Below are 23736 nucleotides of genomic sequence, written 5' to 3'. Positions count from 1 at the left end.
AGGCCCCTGGCCAGGGACCTTTAAAGAAACCTAGATGTGCTCAGTATATCAGTTTGGCTGTAGGAACTGGGAGTGGTGGAGCGGGTCTGGGGTGTGGGGACAACGTGGGCCTCATGCTCATTTGGTGGGGCTGGGACTCCAGCACAGAGCATGCCTGCCTTCCTGTCCCCTCTCCTGGGATGATGCTCCAGTCCCTGTGCCTGGACAGCCCAGCCCTGTGTGCAGATGGAGTCCAGCAAAAGCAATGGAGGATCAGGGGTTCTGAGCTGAGGGGCCAGCTAGGCCTGCTGGATGTGGGTCTTTTGCCCCAAGATCTGCATCTCTCTTTTCTCAAAGCCTTGGCCACTGCCCAGAAAGCTTCCTGAAGCAGGGGAAGGCAGGGGAGTGGGGGAAGGGAGGAGGAACTTGAGCGTGGCTCTCCGCAACAAAAGTGGCCACTTACCTGCCTCCCCTGCCCCCTACACCTCCCCACCCCCTCACCCCCCCTCCAGCCTGGCGTCCTCAGAGGGCCAGAATGCTGTGTTCTAGATAATGTGGCTTTTGCCATTCAGCTGGATGGCTTTTCTGATGGCAGGGAGAATTAAGAGGTGATTCTGTTCAATTAAAAAGGCCAAAAACTTTATTTAGTTTTCTGGGAAATACAAGATGTAAACATAAACAAAATACAAAACAAAAAAACCCAAATCTTACAGTCTAGAAGCATGCCAAGACAGAGTATTTTCTGCAGACCAAAGAGTCCCGTCAGCATGATATAGGACACCTGGAAAGTGGCAGGCCAAGGGGTTGGGTCCCTTCCCCAAGGACACTGCATTTTTGTGATGAGGAAAAAAAAAAACTATTAAAAATATTAGAAACATGGAGATAGTTTAGCACCACCATGGATCCTGGAAATTTTTTAGCACTCAAATTGACTGCGCTGAGTTCAATGTCCTTTCCTTCAGTTTCTCTGCTAAGGGCAGAAGAGAACACAACCCCCTGCTGACCCCACGGAGCCTGCTAGGAGCTGGGAGGGATTAAGTGGACACCATGAAGAGCCCCCCAAAGTTCTGGAGCCTCAGAGACATCCAGCAGTTCACATGCAACCATGCAGTCCACAAACCACACTTTAGGGACCTGCCACTCACATCTTCATTCATAAGTCACCTCCCTGCAGGCCTCTCAGGAATTGTCAGTGAAACCCTCTTTCCATCCTATGTCCCGGTAAAAAAAACCAAACCAAAACAAAACAAAACCCCCAAAACCTGTTGTAGAGAACAAGTTGCAGATCTGAGAAAGGTGGCTCTGTTGACCCTTCTTTCTCTGAAGTAGGTGCTTATGGAAAGGTACCTTGGTGCCAGGCCACCGAAAATGAAGGGCATGTCTGTGGAGGAGTGCGCACGGCACCTTGTCTTCTGAGTCACACCTGAGGTGTGACTCAGCAGGCCGAGCAGCCACGGCTATCAGTGGAGATTCTCACGAATACTGGTGTCAACAGAAGAAAAGATGAGGCTGCCTTCCTCCCAGACATGCTTGGTGGGATCTGGACCCTGAGCTTCCAGTTTGGGGGCGGGGGTCATTACTATACAATCCATTATGCTCACTGGTCTCTAATCGATTCGAGCAATTTGAGAGGCTAGCTCTGGGTTGGACAAAGGGATGTGGGCAAAACCTGCTGGGAACCTAGGGGATGGAAGAATGTTCTGGAGTGAGAGCCTCCAAACTCAAAGATGGCTTTGTTGCTAGCAACTTTCCTGTCCCCACTGAGCAAATCAAGGACTGTTCCTTAGCAATATCCTAAGGACCCAGGTTGTGGCCCAGCAGGTAGCTGTTTCCTCGGGTCAGCCTCTTCTGTGGCCAAATCTTAGGGCTTTTCCAACCTGTTCTGGCTGGACCCTTGGGTGTTGAAACAGTAAATTCCTTCTGTACCTGTTCTCTTTCTCCCGAAACACTCAGTATTGACTTCTTCCTTCTTTTGAATAAAGACTAAACTCCAGCCTCCAAATCCTCTCAGCCTTCTCACACTTTTCCCTTTCTGCCTAGAAGACATCCTCTTCTGGAAGCCGCCTTCCCAGGGAAGGGACAGTACGCCCAGCTGCTCCAAACATGCACACACGCATCACGCCAACGTGCCTCTCGCTTGCCTCCAACATGCTCGAGCCGCCCTTCTGCTTTAAAACAATTCTCTCACATGCGCTCTCTCCCTCCTTTCACCTCCTGAGGCCCAGCCCTTAGCCAGGGTGGTACTGGGAACTAAAGGAGGAACCTTCATCTCCAAAATCCATTCTCTAAGGCCACTAAGTTCTAGGACTGGGATGGGGAAGGGGGCTGATTGTCAAGGTCAAGTGCAAACCCAAGATTCAAAAGTTTGGATTGGGGAAAGGAGATTGCATGGTAACCCTAACCTAATAGGAGGTTGGGATCACAGCCTTAGAAAGTAGAGCCCTCTACTCGGTCTGGGAGCACCAGTGAGCCCAACTTCTGGCTGCGGATCTAGGCGCACAGGACAAAGTAAGAGGGAGGCTGTTTTTCCTGAAACAAGGCTGCAACCTCATCCTGTCACTGTCTCTGGTCACAGAACTTGAGAACCACTGAGGCCACCTCAAATAGGGATCACGATTTAGGCAAAGACCTCAGTTAGGTCAAGGCCCCCCTACGCTCCCCACTGTTCCTGTGACATGCCCAGTTGGGGCCTGCAGTCTGGTGTGCGTGCACATGCGGGTCTACCGACCTATGAGCAGCAGGCTTCCCCACCCCAAGCAGCATGACCACCCTCAGAAACACAAGAACTGAGGGCTAGTGGCTCTTACTACCTGGGGACTCCCGCAGTGATAACATGCATGGCAGCGGGCGGGGTCGGCCTGCCGGACAGCACATCTGTAGGTGGTGACCCAGTCCAACCGCATCTTCATTTTGGAGCCCGGGATGATGGCCTAGGCTGCTTCTGCTAGATCTGTTAATGCCAGTGTGAAGTTTCCAACAAAATAATAAAATAATTACAAAAAAAAAAAAAAAAAAAAAGACACATTGCACTCTCCAGCCAGAATTACGTGTGAGTAACACACACTTGCTGCCAGAAGCTGCGAGTCTCATGGGACCTGCCCAATGCCAAGGACTTGTAAAATGGAGACAGCTTGCCCGGTGTTTATTCTCTAACCCCGTGCTATTTAGTTCAAGTGGGAAATTACCAACACACACACACTCACTCACTCTCTCAACACACAGCCCTCAAAAAAAATGAGGGAATCTTAATTCTTCAGCAATGTGGATGATTCTCTTTCCAGAGAGCTCTGTATCGAGATTCTCAAAGATTGGACACATAGATGTATACACTCCAAGGAGAGACACCCACACACGGGGGCACAGTCCCACTTGGGGCACACAGATCCATATTTGTACAGAAATTCAGCAAACGGAGGGGTTGGAGCAGCAAGCATACAGTACTGGAGATGGAGAGGACAAGCCTGCGAGGACGTCCCTGGAGCCCCGAAGGGCAGAGCTCCAAGGGCTTGGACCCAGAGACTTCCCATCCTGCTGCTTTCTCGACCAGCGCCAGGTGAGGAAGAGGCCAGCTCAGTTACCCACTGTGGGAAGCTGTCTACAGAGACCTGAGTAGGCCCCTTAGATGCTTCTCTCAGGCCCTCTGGGAACTGTCAGGTGTTAATTAAGCAAGAGGCAGGGCTCACTCCTCAGGCTGAAGTCCTTGAGATGAATGGGTGGCCCAAGCTTAGCACCAGGCCTAGCTGCAGGCTTGTGGGAACTGGTGTCTCACTGGGGTATGTAGGGCTCAAGGCACCCACATATCCCTGAAAAAGGATTTGGTTACATTAAGGGTTCCTGCCCATAAACTGAACTGAGGTTACATAGTTTTAGAAAGATTCAAACACACATCAAAAGGATCATGGCCCAAACATCAGGAGACTGGGGTGAGAGAAGGCTGCTGGGAGTGACTTTTTGAGACCGGCCTTTCTGGGCAGCTGGCTGAAAAACAATGGAAATGAAAACAAGGAACCGTTCCTGGATGTCCTTGCTCTGCTCCGAGGGCTGGGGCCCCGGGAGGTCAAGAGCCCCATGCCTCATCCCTGAATCCCTCCTGGGCGGAGGACACCCAACAGAAGAAGGGGCTGCCCTCTGGGAGGGAGCCCTGCCACCTTGCTGGGGGGCGGGGGGGCAAAAGATCAATATCCAGAAGGTCACCTGTCTGCTCCAAAGCTATGGCTCCCTTCCAGCAGCCCCGCCTCCTCCCACTGACACACGGGGCCACCAGGCCTCCCGCCACTGTCCCAACAGGCCCTTGCAGCCCTCGATAATATTGCACTTTCCTGTCTCTCAGATTGTTTTCATTTTCGATTGAGAATGCAAAGTATTGGGAGAGGAAGGGGAAGTGAGTAACCTTAAAGAAATAATATATTAGTTAAATACAAAAAAAAAAAAAAAAAAACCAGGAAAAATAGGGGCTACTTTTTTTTTCCCCTAAAATAAACTACCAAAACAATGTCTAAACTTAAATAGTTCTACGCCTACTCTGCAAATACTAGTAATATGAAAATAATGCTCAACCGAAATTCCCTTGTCTCTTTTCCTTAGACGATAAAAGTAGTAACATGCCTTGCTGAGGAAAGCGATGGATACAAATACCAGTAAGATATGCTGCTCTAACATCTGAAAGTGATTAAAACGGTTCTATATAATGCCTTCGTCAAGATGGAGAATCGAGAGGAAGAAGGAGAAGCCTCTGAGGGCAGGCGAGGGGTGGAGGGCAGAGGCTGGATGGCAAGACAGGGCCCCGCCACGGCCACCCCTCCTGGCTCTCTCTCGCTTCCCCCGAGGTCCCTTGGCCCAGTGGGAACAGCGTGGCAGGCCCAGGGACCCCAGCCAGGCCCACTGTTTGAAAGTGGGAGAGAGATGAAGACTTTTTTTTCCCCTTGTAATGAAAGAAAAAAAGTCTTTAAGCTGAAAGAAAAAGCACCAAATGATGCATCTTCGGGCATTATATAAAGCTCAATAATGACCTCAGAAGGGCTCATTATGGTTAAAGTTGCAGTATACAGCAATACAATGCCATTTCACATTTTCAATCGCAACTAATGGGAAACTGGGTTTGGACACTGCTGAGATTTCATTTTTCTTTTTCCTTTTTTTTTTTTTGTCCGATCTGGTGGTTTTCCTCCAGATGGGTCAGAGCCACAGGGCCCTCCCTCCTCCACCTGCTGCTGGCGGTACTACCCTCCAACATCACAAAGCAGCTCAGTAGCTCTAGGGAAAGGCCCTCTTGCCCAGGGTGGGGCTAGGAGTCCAGGGGCACCAGGCCTGGCATCCCCTGGCATGTCTGAGAGGGACTGGCATGCACCCTTCTTGCTTCAAGTATTCATATTATCTTTGGGTTTGCAGGGTTTGTGTTGTGTTGGGAGTCAGGGCGTGATGAGGGGGTGAGGTGCGAAGGTGGGGTATGGCAATCCCTAGTCACTGCCCAAATCTACATGCTGTCACCAGGTGGCAGCATTCCCCACTTTTCCTTAGAGGCCTGAGCAACTCCCAGCCGTCCTCAGGGGGCTGGATGTCACAATGTAAACATGATGACCATTTGATAAACTACAATGGGGATGGGAAGGAGCGCAAGGATTGGTGCAGTGGGGTGCAAGGATTGGAGCCATGAACTAGCTACGTGGTTCTGGAAAGTAATTTCCTGTCCTTGGGCTGCAGTGAAAGAGGGAATGGGATGGAGTGACTTTCGAGGTCATATGGAATGACTATCACTTAGAGCACTGGGGATTAAGGAGAGAGGGTCCTGGGGGAGCATGGGTGCTGGAGAGCCCCGGGGGGCAGTGCAGACAGTGAGGAAGGGCAGGGAAAGGCAGGCTCTGGGGAACACCGTGGTCCAGTCCCAACTGAGATGCTCTGTGCTTGGCAGATGCGTCCTGCACTCCCTCCTGGCCTGGCTGGCACGTTACTGATTGAACTGGCTCAGTGCAGACATTGGAGGAACGAGGCCGCTGGGGCCCTCCCCCTGGAAGACAGCTACATGGAAGGTCCTTTCACCCAATAGTCACTCTACTTTTAAATTTTATTTTAAATAATCATAAATTACTTCTTTTTCTTTTAATAAATATGTGCTGCTTAAAAATGAGAAAAGTATATACTGCATCTTTAAGTAATGCACTTTGCTCTCTGGGTTTCTTTCCATTCCACCTTATTAAAGTGCATTAATTAAAAAATAATGAACCACTTCTTTATCATTATTGTTCAAATAAGTCCAAATAATATTAATATGAAGACACTAAACCACTACCATTAGTACTGCAACCTAGCAGATTAACTCAATATCCTGCTCTATTTAATACTGTCCAGCAGAAGAAAATTAACTAATTTCAATTTTAAACTCACAAACAAAACAAAAGGAAACAAAATCTCACCACGGCCCTTCAACAAAGAACAGGAGCAGTCTGCTGTAGCTGCCAGGCATCAGTGTACAGGAGGGAGGAGGGCCGGGGAGATGCCCAGGCGAGGCCTTGGGGATGTGGGGGCGGGTGGGGCATCAGGCACGGAACACAGGGTCTCGAGCCGATCTTCAGGCAACATACACTGCCTGGGTGGGGGGCAGGGGTACAGGGAAGGCCTTTCCTCCTTTGTAGAAAACACCAACCCTTAGTCCAGGCCTCTGGCAGCTGAGCTGGTGGCTGTGAAGCCCGATCTGTCCACAGTCAAGGCACGTGTGGAATTCCACTCCCAGCACAGGGGGAGTCCTTGGGGAAGCCAAGGCTTCCAGAGGGTCCCCTCTGAAACGTCAACAATTGAAAGACACAACCAAAGTTGACAGGGACTTTATTCTCTCCTCTCTTCACGGGGGCACTGTACTCTGGGAAGGCCAGAGCGGCTCCCAGCCTGGGGTCCTCCATCTTTCCGGGTACCTGTGGCATCAGGTGTAGGCAGGGGGTGGCTTGTGGTGACTGGCCCATCTGGGGTCCCCTTGGCCCTCGGTGGGGGTGCTGGGTACTTCTCCAGTTCCTGCCCGGGCGGGAGAACATATGCAGAACGGCGGTCACCCAGCAGCTTGAGTGCTGCCTCTTCTGGATGAGCCCCTCCTCCCTCCTGGGGACGGTTCTGCCCCCCGCTGAGGCATCTCTGCTCTGCCAAGTCTGGGACCCGGGCCTTCAGCCCGGGTATTGTCCGCAACAGTGGAAACCAAAGGAAAGGACTTCGGCTCGTGGAGGGAGAGAAAGGGAAACGCAAACGAAACCACCAACCTCCCCGTGAGAGCACAACAGAAAAGCCCCATCTGCTCATTATCCTGTCCCCCATGAGGCTGACCGCCCTCCGGCCCCCAAACAACCCCTAAAATAAGACCAAAACCCAAGGGCTGACACAGAAGCCCCAAATCAATAAAACTCTCCCAAAACATGCAAAAGAATTGCCCACCCAATAACGCCCCAAATAAAGTCTGTGCAGATGGTGAAGAGACTGACGGCTTTGCCCACCCTCTCTGTAAACTCTGGGGCTGCTGGTCCAACACGGACAGGATGCCCCAGGCCGGGCAGACTCTCTCCTCAAGGCCAGGGACGGTGTCGGGTAAGCAGGGTGATCCTCTCTGGCACCTGCAGAACTGCTTTTCCTTCACCCAACAGACACTGACTGTGGCCTGGCCCCGGGGCAGGCTGAGCTCCCAGGAGACGCCTTCCCAGCCCCAGAGCCACCGAGGTGGGTGGGTGGTGACGGTCCCGGAGGAAACCAGCACAATTCACAAATACAGGTTTAGGGTGATACAAGCGCTACCTCCGGTGGCAAGGTGCTAGCAACAGAAAGCAGGCTGGGTAGGGGCAGGGCACGGGAGGCCCCCGCCATCACATCTTTTCCAGATTTGCAGCCAAGGCACAGTTGGGAGTTCCTGCGGGGCCTGTCCCAAACGGTGCCAGGTCCATCAGCCAAGTCACCGAGGTGCCCGCGTGGGGCTTAGCTTCCTCGCTTCTGCCTCGCTTCAGACCTGGTGCTCCCCTGCCCGTTCGCTTCCCTGCTCAGTGTGGGCCGCCGCCAGACCTTACCTGCCAGCTGGGAGGCAGCCCAGAGGGGAGCATCTCTGAGGTCACGCATTCTGCAGGGCTTACCGCTGGCCCCCCACCCCCTCCCAGTTTCCCTTTCCCCTTGGTCTTCACCTCACCGCTCATCCACACCAAGGCCGGGAGGACCCATGCGCCCCCCCACCGTTAGTTCTTTTTCTCCAGGTAGTTGGAGGGCACCCAGCCTTTGAAGGGCTTCGCCCCATCCAGGATTTGGCAGTACCACCAGCCGTTGGGGTTCCTCTCCAGGACCTCCATGGACACCCCCTCCTGGAAGCCTGCTGTCTCCTCATCCCCCTCATAGTCCGCAATGGAGACATACACGTCTTTGAGGTTGTTGTGGATGAACTGGGACTTCTCGATGGGCTTGGGGCGCACAGGGGACACGGGGATGCCGTTGCGCTGGGCGGGCAGCAGAGGTGGGTCCGAGCCCTGGCTGGCAGCCCGTTCGGCCAGGCGGCTCTTGGCCTCCGCAGCAGCGGAGCGCGCAGTGCTGAAGGAGGAGTTCCGGCGGACGCCTCGGAGGCCATCGGTGGCTGTCAGTGACTCGTTCCTCCGCAGGGCGCAGGACAGGTTGTTGTCCTTGGGTGGTGGGGATACGAACACCGACTGGGGCCTGACTGCCACCTGCCGCACTCCGTTCCTCATCTTCACTGCCCCGGCTGCCGAGGTCTTGCTGAAGCCCCCTGGGGGCTTGGAGGGGATGGGCGGCGTGGCCCTCTTGTTCTGGTTGACTGTGTTCAGCGCTTGGACCCGCTTCTCGATCTTTTCCAGGCTGTCTGACTTGCCCTCATTCTGCTTGCTTTTGGCGCTTCCAGGGTCTGGCTCTTTGCCAGAGGAGTCGGGCTGCTCATCCTCACCAAGCACCAAATAGTGGGAGGGGGCCCAGCCCTCCAGCTCCCCAAATCTCACGTACCACCAGCCGCTTCCCAGCTTCTCGAGTACCTGCACCTCCACGCCCGCGGGGAAGCTGATCTCTGAGTCCTGGACCTTCTGGTAGGCGCTGCACGTCGTGTAGGAGGTGGCCTGCCCTTCTCGTCCCTTCTTGGCGGGACATGGGGGTGTGGCGGCTGGGGGTGTAATGAGGTCCGCAGAGCCTCTTCGGGAGCCCTCGCCGGGGCCTTCGAAGCCTGTCTGCGGGGGCAGCTCTGAATCCTCACTCTTCGAGCCCTTGAGGCCGCCCCGGAGCTGGCCTGTGGGTCTCAACTGGCGCCGTAAAGTGCTGATGTCCATCCTCTCTTGGCTCTGGGACTCTGCTCGGCTCAGGAACGGCTTGGGCCGGACTGATGGCTTGGCCCGGGCACATGAGGTTGGCCCAGCCTTCAGGTCGGCATCCCTTTTTGGTCCGACCGTGGGGGTGCCACGGATGCCTGCGTCCGAGGCAGAACGGGGCTTCAGGTCGCCACTGTTCTTGGATAAGGAGGAAGAGGAGGAGGAGGAGGAACAGGTGGTATTGATGGTGATGGACGAGGAAAAGGAGGCCGAGGAGTGGTTCTTCCCCAGTTCTGCCTGGGCGTTCTTCTCCGCCTTGAGCTTCAGGAGTGATGACGATTTGGGGGAGCCTGATTTGGGGGAGTTTTTCCGGGCAAGGGAGAGAGGGGAGCCTCCGGGGGAGTCACTGTCCCGGGAGGAGCGTCTGGCTGACAGGGTGTCCTCTGCACATGGCCGGAAGCCCTCGTTCTCATAGATGGTCTCCTCCTCCAGGGCCACATCCTCCGAGGAGCCGCCCACCCGAAAGCGGGCCCGCTGCAGCGAGGAGGCAGGTGAGGGCTTGTGGCTCTGGGCAGGCCGCCGGTCTCCCGAGCCACTGTCTTCCGTGGGCTCCTCACTCAGCTCCGGCTCTGAGTCGAAGCCAAAGGCAGGGATGTCATACTCAGGCTCCTCGTACTTGAGCTTCAGGGGGGAGTCCTGGCTCTCCGTGGAGCCCACTGGCCCCTCCTCGGCCTCCTTGGGCTTGCTAGGAGGTGCTGGGGGGGGTACCTTGGGCCGAGTCAGTGTGCTCGTACGGCGGCTCAGGTTGGGCTTCTTGCGCTTATCGATGTATGATGCAGGGGCCCAGCCCTCCTTCTCACCGATCTGCACATACCACCAACCGCCCGAATTCTTATCGATGACCTAGGGGAGAGGGTGGGCAGGCCAGTGAGTTGGGAGGATTACTGGACCCTACGATGTGCCAGGCTAGGACATATGGTCTCCATTTTACAGATGAGCAAGGAGAGTTACTGAGTAAGTGGCCCAGGGTAGTAAGTGCTGGGCTGGAATTCAAACTCAGGTTCCTACTACTCCCCAAGACCCTCTCTCCTGGTCCTCCAAATCTCCATCAGCACTCTGGTCAAGCCAGCCTCATCTACAGACCCTTGCTTCTCCCCCTAGGCTATGCATTTAGAAAACCTACTGCTTCCAGTGCCGGCAGAACCCAACTGGCCAAGGATCCATATGTATAAAAAAATGCTCTTCCACTGCTTCTCATTCTATCCCCAGTATTTCTAGGTCTTCCGTTAGTAACACTGGAAAAAGTATCTCAGGTCAACCTTCTTGGCTCAGGTTAAGTGTCTGACTGCAGCTCGGATCATGATCCCAAGATCATGTCAGGCTCCCTGTTCAGTTCGGGGTCTGACTATCCCTCTCCCTCTGCCTTTCCCGTACTCCTTTTCTCTCTCTCTCTGTCAAATGAATGAATGAATGAATGAATGAAATAAATGAATAAATAAATAAATAAATAAATAAATAAATAAATAAATAAATGCTTTAAATAAAAGGAAAAAAGAACCAAAAAAAAAAAAAAAAGTATCTTAGGTCAGAAGAAAATGGGAAGATGCAGGTGAGTTGAACTGGGAGGTACGGCCTGAGATCAGAGCCTCCCTGCAGAACACCTCCCTGGTGGCCCCACTGCCTGTGGTCATTTCACTGCATGTGGGATCCCAATGAAATCCACTGGCTGAAAGGATTTCTTCAGGTAAAATGGTTTCCTATGGGAAGGATGAGGGGCTGTCAGTCATTTCCATGTTAGTATAAACTAGTTCAAGGAGCTTCTTAACTGCTATTTGAGATTGGCTAAAGGCTAGGATTGTGGTGCTGGGTGTGCTGCAATATTTGGATTGGGGAACATAAAGGGAAGATAATTTGGGATTGTGGGACACTCCTGGAGGAGGTATTGGAGAAGGGGTGGGGAAGAATGAAAAAACTGGCACCAGGGGAAGAGGGACCGGGAAGGAAGAGAGAGAGAGGCTGCTGAAGGTAGGCTCTGCTTGAGACCAGCCCTCTGCAGCCCCCACCAAAGAGGAAAGATTTTTCTCCTTCCTTTGATTCTAAATTCCTTCTTTCACCCAGCCCACCCCATGCTTAAAATTTAAGCTTGGGCAGATCCTAAGGTATGACAGTTTGGAGCTTTAGAGGCTCTTCTGGAAACCCAGGCACCACTGACAGAATGATTTCTCTTGGAAACTTAGTTCCAAATCCAAGACATGGGATTGAAAACATTCACACTGGGGACACCTCCCCCACAGGCGAAGACTGCCCTAGGGCTCTTCTGAGGGTTCTGTCGGTGTTAATCGGATTTAACTCCATTACTAAACAAAACCACTCCAGAGAAATGACCTCTTCACAGCTCTTCTCTGTCCCCGGCAATAGCCACAAAGTAGAGTTTCATAAATGCTAGGCTAGGAGGGAGCACCACAGGGTCTGTTACCCCACTGAGCTGAGACAAATAAAGCCTGAGGAGAGAAGTGACTCTGTCAAAGGCTAGGGGCCCCTGCGGTGTGGATGTGGCCCGAACCCAGGTCCTTAGTACCTCAGCTGTGTGGACCACATTCTCCCTACAGCAGCACTGGCTAATGCGAGTACTTCAGAACCTCAGCAGCTCAGGTACTCCTGGGAGACAGAGCATGCTACAGGCGGATGGGTCTGGGCAATGCTGCTCTTCTAGTCCTCTCTTAGAGATGCAGGGACATCCCTATAGCGCGGCCTCTGAGAAGTTCTGCGATCAAAACCACACAACTGGTGGATTTTGTTTAACTCACTGCCCTTCAAACGTGCTCAACCACAGAAGCCCCCTATGTCAAAGCACCTCCATCACCAGCCCCTCCACCCCCACCCCCAGTATGTTTTGGAAACCTGCTGTGAGAGAAGCACTGGTTGGAGACAGGAGTCCTGGATTCTGGTCCTGACTGGCTTAAGGCAAAGTTTTATCCCTGGGGGTCTTGCTTTTGTAGCTTGCCTGCCCTGCCTGCCACCCCCCCCCCCCCCCACAATGCTGCCAGCAAGGCATAAATGGGAAACATGGCAGGTCTTTGAGCAGCATGACTTAAAACCCTCAGCTTCATGGCCCGAGGCTCACCTCCGCCTTCTGTCCACCCCGAAAGCTGATCCCGTCAGAGATGCACGACTGGAATTCGGCAATGGTGTAATACTCCACCTCGACAGAAGGGGGCTCTGGCGGCTTCGGCAGCTGGAACCCCTGTGGCAGGGAAGGGCTGAGTGAGCAAAACCCACCTGATCAGCGGGAGGGCAGCCTGCCTGTCCAGCAAGGATCCATCACCTGAAGCTCGGGCTGTCTCCCCCCGTCAGACAGTTCTCCCTAGCAGGCTCTCCACTCATAACCTACGATTCACTTGAAACTCCTCTGAGCTATCAAAGTGATCAGTCAGTAGCAGTAGCTTCCACCCCAACATCTCTGGAGGTCCAGTTTATAAATGCGTCAACAGCTAGGTCCCAAAATGAAAAATAAAAGCAGAAGTCATCGTAACAAAGCCTGTGCAAACCGCCCTGTGGGAGGAGGGCCACGGCCTTAAGTCTAAGTGAATGGCCACAGGGCTGACATCTGGCTGCAAAGGCAGGGCCAGGAAACACAGCCCCTCTTTGGAGAGGGGCAGGAGCGTGAGGGGACGTGGAGACGGGTCAGGAGAGCTCCTGGTGGGTCATCGCAATGCTGCCAAATGGTCAGGCGAGCACTGGATAGAACGCGGGATCCTTTGTTCTGTGGGGAGGGTAGAACCTGGGTGGGTTACACCAATGTCTCACACCATGACATTCAAGGACACTGAGGATTTGGCTGCAGCCAGGACTTCTGAGCCTTGTTCATTTACTTTACAAACATTTATCGTGCATCTTCTGGGTACCAGACACCGGGCATTTAATAGTGAGCCAAGATGACAAGCCCCTTGCCCTTATGGCGAGAACACTCTAGTTTCATCTGGTTTTTACTCTGGTCAAAATGGATTTTGTGCCGCCCCATTACTTTTAGTATGACCCAGTATCATACAAAGGGGTTAACGCAAAACAAACAAAAGAGTGTGTATGGGCGGGGGGGGGGGGGTAGGGAGAGGGAAGCAGCTGTGGTGTAACAGGAAGACCTCAAAAGACCTCTGCCTCGCAGCTGGATACATGTGGGCTCCAATCTTAGCTCAGCAACTCACCAGCTGTGTGGCCTTGGGCAAAACCTGTGACCTCTCTGAGTCTCAATTTCCTCATCTATAAAATGGACCATGAAGAGGATTACTGAGATATATAACTTCTGGTCCAGCCAGGGACACAGGAAGAGCTCCACAAATAGAAGCCAGAGCTGACCACTTCTAAAACACCACCCTATTCCTTGGAACATCCTCCACGGCTCGGCATGTTCTAATCCTGCCAATCACAGCCCAGCTGCCTTGGGTCACAGTGAGCAAAGGGCAGAAGGAAGCTGGTTTGGAAGGACTCGGTACGGTTCAGCGCACTTTCCCTGCCCTGGTGCCTGGCCCTGCAGGCGTGTGAGCGAGCAGATGTGGCCCAGGCCTCAGCCCAGCCAGGTGGTACCCAGCGGCGTCTAGCTGGGAACAGCAGCCCTGCCGCCGCCAGCCCCGCATTTGGTCAGTGTGGAAGGAATGACCCCCTTCTTGCCAAAATCAAGTCTGCCTGAAAATAATCCCTGCCTGGGGCTGAGAGAGATGGGAGAACAGGAGAACTCACCATTAAGTCATGTTAAACTCGAGGGGACAGTGACATAGGAGCTCTCCTGGGGCTTCTGGGCAGGGTCGCTGTGGTGTTGTTTCGAGGGATCTAACCCTTAAAACCTGCTTACTGAAGGCCCAGGGGCTGTTGCTGCTTCCTCTCCAGGGCAGAGGTCACGGATCACAGTGACCCTTGCTATGAAAACCCAATGAGACTCCAGAGACCTTTCTCCGAGCGTGGCAGACAGGCCTTCCGACAGCCACAGATGACGTAGGAAACGGAAACCTGCTCACATCATCCCCCTTCATCCTTCCTGCTTTAGGAGATGGCTGCCACTGTCCCCATCTTACAGATGAAGAAATTAAGGCTTGTGGAAGGTAGCAGACTTGCCTGGGGTCTTGCTCTTCTTAAGTGTCACTAGTGGAATATGAATCCATGCCTGGCAGGCTCGAAGCCCCATTCTTTCCACTGCACCTCACTGCCCCTGAGGATGGTTCTCTGTACTGGGGCTCTTGTCCTGACGCCAGCATCCCTGCCACTCTAAGCCTAGTACGCCGAGTGCATGTCTGCTTCCCCGATGTCCTGGACACCAGGACTCTCAGCTACTGGAGCCAGGGATCCCAGCAAGTTGAGCCCCTCGTTTTCAGCACATGCCAGTCCTGGCTATTTACCCCTCCCTCGAGATGCTTGCCCGCCTGCCCTCTGCCCTTCTGGGCTCTGGCCTCCACCACAGCCACTGCACACTCCCGAGCCAGGAAGGCGAAGTTGAAAGGCTTCCAGGCGCACATGGACGGCTGCCCCATTTCCAGCCCCTGGCAGTGCCCTGGCCGGACACACTTGCTGGCCAGTCTAAATGTTTATGTCTGCCAGTGCAGTGGCTGGGATGGATTGATTTAGCTTTGGAGTGCAGTGCATTTTTGCATATAAACTGTCCAGCGAGGCCCCCAGAATGGCTGGGATCCCCAGGCTTTCCCCTCTGCCCCTGGCCCCACAGAGCTGGAAGTCCAGCCGGACCCTGGAAAAGCCCTGGACCGACAGGCATGGAAATGAGCCAGCCAATTAGCTGGAGCAGCCGCCATAGTACACCTCCAGATCCAGAAGAAAACAGGGAGAACTTCAGCACACATACCAGGCTGGATTCTCTGCGAGGTGGAGGCCTTGTCCTTAGGTTTGGGGAGCCTAGAACAAGAAACATGGCTTCAGAAACCCCAGCCAGCCATGGGCAACAGTGCCGGACTCTGCTTCCCTAGGTATGGCCACCTCCTGATCCTGGGGAGTTCCTAGTGTGGTCCCACATTCTGGAAGGACCCATGCTCTCAGTCCCTATAGGCACTAAAGACCTTTAACCTTCCTTGGCTGTGTTTCAGGGGATTCATGAGCCCTCTAAAATGATGTGCATGTTTCATAATGTAGAGGCGTAGAGGCATTTTTCAAGAGACAGGGTAAGTAGCTCTATCCTGTCAGATTTTCAAAGTTAGGAGCAGAGACCATGTCTATTTTTCGCTCACTACCAAATCCCTAGAAGCTAGCACAATGCCAGGCAAGAATGGGTGCTCAAAAAAGCACTTCCTGACTGCTCGCCCAAATGTTTCAAGCACCAGAGCTTAAAACCAAGTTTAGAACTAAACTAAGAAACAGCTTTCCTCCAGATTTCAAGCATGGCTGGACCTAAACAGAAGTTGGCTTCTCATAATATAGGACAATCTAACCTTGAACCGAAGATGCCATGAGCCAGAGGAGGACAGATTTGGGGGGATCTGGGTAACTGGGTTTCTCCTGTAAGGATGACGATGTTCCTAAGAATGCCCTCTAAAACTGCTTGGGGAGAGGTAAAGCCATTCCTTCCAAGTCTTTTAGGCTTCCAGTAAGTGGTGAGAGGCAACACGGAAGGAAGGGTAAGCCAGGAAAGATGCCCTGTTGGCTGTCACTCTGTAAAGCACCCTTGCGCAGGGGGCTCGTATTTCCCAGCCTGGAGGACACACTGATCTACAGAGCGACCACCTCTGGCTCTCTTCTAGGGAAGGAGGGAATGCCACAGGCTCATATACTCCTGTAGTTGACCTTCAGTGCAACAGTCATGAGGAACTGCTTTGTCTACTCATGACGAGCAGGCAACAAGTTCACGGAGTGAGGCTAGTGTCAGGTCAGTCTAGATCTCAGGAAGAAAATGATACGGGGGTCCCGCACACCCCTCTGGCTTTCCTTGCACCCTGTGACCACTTTCTAAAGAGCTGTGCAGGGAGGATGCAGGGGTCAAGGAGGCTCTTACTGATCTGGGCCCTCTGTGGGGCAATCCTAGCCACAGCTGGCGAGCCCTGGGCCAGCTTGGAGATGCTCCTCTCAGGGACGCCCAGGGCGCTGCCATTGGAGGCATTGCAGAGGATGGGCAGGCTAATCTCCTTCTTGGTGATGGGGGCCTCAGGGCCCTCGCCCTCTGCTGGTGGAGTCTCCTTATCCCCTGATGTCTTCTTGTTCAGCAGGTTGCTGATCTCCATGATGTTCCCGATGATCTCCACAGGGCCTGCGAGATTCTTCTTGCGCGCCGGCAGCTCATCCTTGGCTTTCTTCAGGTAGGAGGCTGGTGCCCAGCCCTCTTTGCCCAGGTACCTGTGGGGAGGGGCAGGACACGGCATCACCCAAGCACTGCTGCTTGCCTGACCTCACAGCCCAGGCTCCATCGGGCCTGGCCTCTCCCATGTTCTCCAAGACACCTGGCAGTCCCACTACTCTGGAGAGGAGAACTGAGGGCAGATGGAAAGCCACCTAGAACACGAATTCTTCCTGTCTCCTTCTTCTCTGTCTTATCCTTCTTGGTGTGGGCTCTCCTTCACTGCGAAGTCAGCCAAATGTGGGACATCAGGATTAGAAGATTCCTCAGGTTCTGAGGTACCCAAAAGGTAGACTTCACATAGGCCTGTTACCTCACAACAGAGAGGACAACGCTAGAGACAAGAGCAAGCATGGATGCGGTGTATTGGCTAGATGGCCCCAGCAAAGGGAAGTGTTATCAGAGAGGTGAAGAAGTGGCACAGGTAAAAGGAGGCAGGAGCCCTGAGTTCTGGTCTCTGGCCCTTTGGCAAGTCCCTACCCTGGAGCTCAATTTTTTTTTTCTCTTCTGCAAACTGTAGGGATAGAGTAGCTGCAAAAATTTATCCAGAAAGGTAAACATATCAAGAGCAACTACAAAGAGGTCCATAAAGAAGAGTGACCCGGTAGGTGAGGCATCGGTGCTACTGTGTGGGTGGTGGATGGATCAAGTTCACAGAACGAGTCCATAAACAGATGGATGTGAAAGGTAACATTTCAACTTCGAGTAGGGATGAGATATCAGTAACCCATCTAGAGATGACTGGTTACCCAATTAGGAAAAATAAGTGAGATCTGGCCTCATACCTTAGAACAAAATTAAAAAAAAAAAAAAAAAAAAAAAAAGCTGTGTCTGTTTAATCTTGGGAGTTAAGAAAATCTTTCTAAATAGGATTCCAAAAGCCAAAACCATAAATGAAAAGACTAAAAGCACATGACTGGATAAAATGAAAACCTTTGGTACGGCAAAACAAAACCAACATGAAACAAAACAAAATGAAAATAAAATAAAAACCCATAAACAAAAGCAAATGACAAATGATAGAGCTGACTTAATTTGAGGTGATTTGATGACTTCTGAAAACAAGTTTTTCCTTTTGCCCCCATGGTGTTGAGAGCTCCTACCCAAGCCCTCGTGCAGCTCACTTCCTGGTCTAGCAGTCACTGGCCAATGCCCTCGAGTCTGGGGTGCAGCGTCCCTGTCTGCTCCCTGGGATACATCTGGCTCTTTGGAATGGCTCCTCTGTGCCAGATGTCTGACCATCCCTCCCCCTCCCCAATCTGACCCTGTTCTTGGGTGTTCATTAGGTGAGAGAAAAAAAGGAATGTGAAAGCTAAAGATTCTATCAACATGTCTGAGCTATGCTGGAAAGCTTGGGTGGGAGGTGGCTTCTTATGTTCACACCACTGGAACGAACAGGCAGGCTGTCCTGAGCTCACCTGTCTGGCCCCCTCCCCTGTTTGGGAGTTGGAAGGCAGACACCAGTTAACAAATGGACAGAAGCCAAGGGGCTAGCCTGGCTTCCCAAGGTAATGGGTGCAGACAGAAGCACAGAAATTTCAGGGGTGGATGGAACCAAAAGACGTAAAGATGCCTAATCTTACATGGGAGCCAAGAACCAAGGCTCAGAAAAGCAAAGCAAGTAGCAGAGGGTCACAGGCTAGCTGTTGGCAGCATCTGGCCCAGAACTTGGTGCTCATGCATCTCAGAGAAAAGATGAAGTAGAACTGTTGCGGCTGTTGCAAGTATTTTTCTATCAGAACAGTGGGGAGATGGGGAGCGGGGTCTCATGGGAGTGACGGTCAGCCCTGCTCACTGCCTGGAGTGCTCCCATTTCAAACCCTGCTGTATTCCTTTGGTGTTACATGGATAAAATTAGATTCCGGGCAGAGAGATGCAGGGGAATCAGGAGCGGCTGTGTGCGTCTGGGCCCAGCTCTACTCACATCTGCTTTCCAGCTCTGGAGCACGGAATGACTCCAGAGGGAAGCCAACTGGAAAAGGAGGGATGGGGAGAGAGGGAGGGGATGTGTGTGTGAAGGGAGAGGGGAGAAGAAAGACAGGAAATGAGGATCAACACAGAGCCTGGAATGCTGGGAAAGGGCATATTTCAGGGGGTGTCTGGCAGCCTCCTTAAGGTGGAATCTTTTCAGGAAAGTTTTCTCAGAGGAAGCCCCCACTAGCTAAAGAGTCAGGCCATGGGGACAAGAGTTGATTAGAAAAGACGGCTCAGATGACCTTTGGGTCATTTTTAGGAACTAAAGAGACCCTGTAGCCTTGTCGACAACCAGGCAAGTGGTTTGGGTCACCAGCCGGCATCAGAATGCTTGCTGGCCTTCCCATGCAGACTTGTGGTTGCTGGCTTTGGGGGTTGGGTCTAGTTTCTTAGAGAACGTGAAAGTTTAGGGCAGTGGCTTTGGGCAACAGGCCTGTCTTACCTAACAGAGCAGAAAGAGACACCTTGGCCCTCCTGACTGGTGTGCATGGGGCCAAGGGCAGGGGCAGCTCTGTCTTAGAAGTCACATTAAGGCCGAAGCCCATGTGGCCAATGACCTTCACCTTACCTGTCAGCACAGCCCCATCTTACCACCACCACAGTCTGCTGTGGTCTGAGATACTGTCATGGAGTGCCCAGGTCACTTGGGTCAATCCTGTTCCCACTGTGGGAGCCAGCACAGAGCATACATCCTGCCCACAGATGCGGGACTGTCGGAAACTGGGTGGAATCACTACAGCTGAGCCGCTTCCAAAGCACCCAAAAACATTTCCTGCGAACAAGGCCCCCCTGGGAGGGTGCTGGCTGGCCTCAGAACCCCAGGGCAGAGGGGACTGACTGGAGGGCAGGCTGGTAGGGAGAGGTGAGCCCATAGGCTTTAGTTTGCTCCCGGGACTGCCAAGAAAGCTCCCCACTCCCCTCCCACACTCCCAAATGGGTTTCTCAGCTGGAAATGTAACTAGGCCCTGCACGAGGGAGGGGCAGAAGGAAGAGGCCTCGGTCCTCCCTGGCTCCTACAGCCATATGAGCCAGCCCCGCAGAGAACGGCCCGGGAGAGCCCACATCTGGGGTCCCAGGGTCGAGCTGTGGGCAGCAGGGGCTGCCTGCCGGGACCTCCACAAGGCCTGTGGATGCCAGCGCTTCAGGCGGCCTGAGCTACAGAGCGCGCCCGGCAGCCAAGGCCGGACACAGAAAACCAAATTCAGATGTGCTGGACCCTCTTGGCAGATGCCGGGTAAGGGATTACACCACTGCCTGCAAGCTGAGCTGGGGCCCCTGGGCCCTGCTGGCCACAGCCCTGGCTCTGTTTTACGTGTCCCGGGAGAGGAGCCGCCAGACGAGCAGACTTGAGGCAGCCAAGTCCAGGCTGCAGGCGCACAGCTGCTGTCAGCATCTACCTGCCGGCTGGTGCCCACGGCCACTCTGCACTGAGCTCTGCTGCTTGGGGCCAGTGTGGCAGAGGTCGCTCTTCCTTCCGCTGAGGCTCCTACCTGATGTACCACCAGCCCTCCAAATTTTTCCGGATCACCTCCACAGTGACGCCCTTCTCAAAGCCAATCTCATCCTTGCTTTGGCTGGTGTACGGCTGCACAGTGATGTACTTCTCCTCTGTAGGGAGTGAAGCAAGAAGGCACAGTTAGCCGAGGTTCGGTAAGGCCCTCCTTCCTGTCTTTTCCTCCACTGGCCTGGCCCTGCTTCGCTGGTTGCCTCACTGCTGCTCCCAGCGTGTGCAGAAGCTGGCCAGGGCCCCAGGTGCCCTGGCTAAGCCCTGGCAGGATAGAGCTGGCTCTCCCAGCTTCCCAGCCCCGGAACAGCAGCCAGGGGGCTGGGGCCTGGGGTCCTGAGGGCACAGCCAGAGAACCTGTCCCTTGTGGGACCTGAGTCAGGAAGTCCCTGGGACGTCTGGAGGCCCCACGGCACACCCTCCCCTTCCCTGAACGTGCCGTGCTTCCATCCATGCCCCAGACTTGCTCGGAGTCCTCCCACCTCCACCCCTGAACTCCTGCCTCTTGTCTCACCCCCTGACAGCTCTAGGGGCACCTGCTTGATGAAGCTTCCCCCAACCACTAATCTGATCACCTGATCAGGTAACTTCCCCAAGAGGACTGGGGGGAACACATGTTCAATGGAAGTGGTCACACATTTTAAGACAAGGGTCTGGTGGTCAAGTGACCAGTGACAGCGCTGAGTGTAGCCATCGGGCAGGGCCTCATGGAGCCCTGAGTGGGGAACCCGTGAGTCCCACCCATGTAAGGCGCTGCCAGCTCCAGGGCCTTGCTCAGGGTCTCCCCAGGCACCAGGACGGAGGCATCTTACAGGAATTCAGGAAAACCCCCGGAGGACAGGGGTGGGGAGGCCAGGCATCTGGATCTCTTTGGCTTCTCTTCCTGCGGGGGGGTGGGGTGGGGGTCCGCTGCCTCCACCTGGGCCCTTGCCCAGGCTTCCAGGGAGGTGCTTCTGAAACCTCGCCTCTGGGGTGGAGGCTCCCCAGGGGAGCGCTCAGGTCTCAGGGAGGAGCACACATCCCTTCAGGGAGCATGAGGAGCTGAGCCAGATAGAACTGGCCCCCTGGCCACACCCTTTGAGAAGGTCCCCCCCAAACTCACGCTTTCCCTCCTCTAGGCTATGCCTGGCACACGGTAGAGGCTCCAAAGGGTCTAGGCAGTGCATCGTTGAAAGGCAAGGGTGTCTGAACAGGGGCATGGTGTGGGAGGCTTTCTATGAGCTGAAAATAGCAGGAGGCCGGGGTCTAAGATGCCTGCCCCCCTCCTCCCAGCTCCCAACTGTGATGGCAACTCAGCGGGACCCAGATGGGCGGCCTGGTCTGAGCCTCTGGCAGGAGTGGGGGAGGGGGCAGCTGCCACCTCAAGGGCCCCCTGTGGTGGGAGGGCCATCTGTTCACTCTGGATTATCGGGTGGCTGCCCTGCCAGGCTGCAGGGACGGTGCCGGTGGGCCCTGGCCGAGTCTAAAAGGCCGCCAAAGGCAAAAGGAAGGTGACGAGCCATGGGAGCCTCCGCTATTCTTCCCCACACTCTTCTCAAGGGCCAGCTCTTCCCGGAGGCAGGGCTTTCTCACCATCAACTAAGTCCTGGAAGCTTTCAGAGTCCCATCCAACCATGCCGAGGAGAGCCGCCAAGACCGCCTGAGAACCTTGTCTAGCCAGATTCTGACTCGGGCCTTTGAGGAGTTTGGTGTTCTGCAGGCCAGCCCTCCTCTCTCCTGCCTGTTCTGGTCCCAGCTCCATTTTCCAGCAGGGCACGGTAAATCCTGGCCCGGGCTGTGGCCAGAAGGGCAGCGCCAGCCCCTGGGGATCGAGGGCTCTGAGGTTAGGGCGAGGCAAGGCCTGGGCTCCATATTTTGCTTTTGTTCAGCTGGGCTATTTTTAAAAGCCTGTGGTTCCAGCAGGAAGGCATCATTAAAGTTTTCCTAGGCAAAGTTGCTTTTGCAGGGAAAAATTACAGTCCTCCTCTTAGGCAGATCAGAGGGGCCCTGCCCTGCTGCATGGCCGTGAACGGGCCTAAAGCATGACACGTGGGCTTGGGTTCTGGAGCAGTCAGGCCCGCGCAGCAGCCCCTGCAGCCTCCAGTGTGTGTGCTGAGGACATAGCAGCAAATGCTGTGGAAGTGTCCTGCTCTCCCTTGACCCTCTCAGGGAGGGCAGAAGCAAGCCCTCTGTTTTACCCAGTAAAGCTGCACTGCTCCTGCAAAAGGCCCTGTTCTCGGTGGCCCTCAGGCTGACATGAACACAGATGTCTGGGAATCCGTGCTCCCAGTAAGAGATCTGGCTGGTTTAGAGGCCTGTCCTGCCCTGTCACTGTGCCAGTTCCAGCTGCTGAGCAGAGGGCAACTCTTCCAATCGGTCTGGGTGGGGGCTTACTCTTCCATTATGGTTGGCTTAGGGGGCGGAGGCATGGATTTCCTCCAGAGACACGCGCCATGTGGGTCTCAGGTTCCTAGCTCCCAGATCTCCCCGAGGAAGCAGAGCTGACCCCGCTCCTGGACCAGGGTCACCACCCTACCTGGGGGCAGGACTAGGGGGACCCAGTAGGGAGGATGCCCAGACTCAAATGGTCTCGGGTGGTGGCCGAGTCATTCAGGTTGCTTCAGGTCTCTGGAAGAGACTCTTAGGAATCAAAGTTGAGGAGAGAGGAGCCACAAGCTCTGGGGGCACCTCAGGTTTCTGGGAAGGGTTGAGACTGTGGTCACTCTGATGTACCATCAAAGCTTGGTGGCACCTTCACCCTAGGGAGGGCTGACCAGGCCGCCCACTGGGCGGGTGGGTGGCTGACTGGGGGAGGTGGACAGGCCTGTTTTGGTTTTGGAGGCGGGGGCTAGAGAGCCCTGCCATTTCCAAACCACAGACGCCTCCTCTTTCAAATGCTTTCCCCTCTGTCAGCAGTCTCCCTGGCTCCCCTCCCGGCCCCTACAACCTACCCAACCCCATTGCAAGAGGGCTTTTGATTCCAAAGGCCTGGTTGGCTGAGGGGCTGGGGAGTGGAGGCCCTGGGGAAGCACTGCTTCTCTCTCGTCTCGTTATATATGACCCACTGCCTGCTTCCCCCCCATCAGCTCTGCTGTTAGTGGCAGAGTTTCTCCCAGCCAGCTTGCTACAAGTTTGTCTTGGCTGCCTGATTCAACTTAGCCCTGATTTAACATAGGGCTGAGAATGGGAAATAACGTTGTTTAGGCCTCTTATTGGAGAGAGAGGGGGGGAGAAGGAGAGAAGTTGTGAGCTTGTATTCACTTACGTATCTGTGTATGTATGATGTCCACAGTGCTGTGCATTTCACTGGGCATGTGTGTCCATGTATACCACTGTGTAACTGTGAACACACTGCCTGTGTGGCTGTGGTGTAAGGGGTCACATGTTGAGTCTGTATACGGAGCCGTATGTGAACCTGGGTGCTGCTGCAGAGGTGTGCATACAACATGAGCTTGGGCAGATTGTTGATGCCTTTGTGACTGTCAGTGTATGTGTGCAACGGTCTATGTGTGGTCACACAAGCGGGATTTTGTGTGTGAGTGGCTGTGTGCCAGGGACCACAGATGCACAGCTGTGCGCGGGCTGGAGGTGCCAGTCTGCTGCTGTGCCCGGGTAGTAGTGCTTCGTCACTTGTAAGTGTCCATGTGCTTATGGAGACAGAGTTGTTTGGGACTCAGTATAAGATGGTGTTTGGAGCAGACGCTGGAGGGAATGGG

The 23736-nt window shown here is 54.1% G+C and overlaps 1 protein-coding gene across 8 annotated transcripts in view; it reads right to left on the bottom strand.

The window, feature by feature from the left end:
* Window positions 1–601: 601 nt before the first annotated feature.
* The window catches only part of SH3PXD2A (SH3 and PX domains 2A), a 234684-nt gene continuing 211549 nt past the window's right edge, over window positions 602–23736 (bottom strand). For all 8 annotated transcript variants that reach the window (XM_072805451.1, XM_072805455.1, XM_072805452.1 and 5 more), the window contains 5 exons: window positions 20028–20145; window positions 16225–16562; window positions 15085–15134; window positions 12364–12483; window positions 602–10142 (listed from right to left, as the gene is read on the bottom strand). In XM_072805451.1, coding sequence (XP_072661552.1) covers window positions 8175–10142; window positions 12364–12483; window positions 15085–15134; window positions 16225–16562; window positions 20028–20145 — 2594 coding nt within the window. In that variant the 3' untranslated portion in view covers window positions 602–8174. The remainder of the gene's footprint in view (window positions 10143–12363; window positions 12484–15084; window positions 15135–16224; window positions 16563–20027; window positions 20146–23736) is intronic.

The sequence above is a fragment of the Canis lupus genome, chromosome 29, assembly GCF_048164855.1.
Source record: "Canis lupus baileyi chromosome 29, mCanLup2.hap1, whole genome shotgun sequence".
In the NCBI taxonomy this organism is placed as follows: Eukaryota; Metazoa; Chordata; class Mammalia; order Carnivora; family Canidae; genus Canis; species Canis lupus.
The sequence above is the reverse complement of the archived record's forward strand: the minus strand, read 5'-3'. Positions and strand labels throughout refer to the sequence as shown.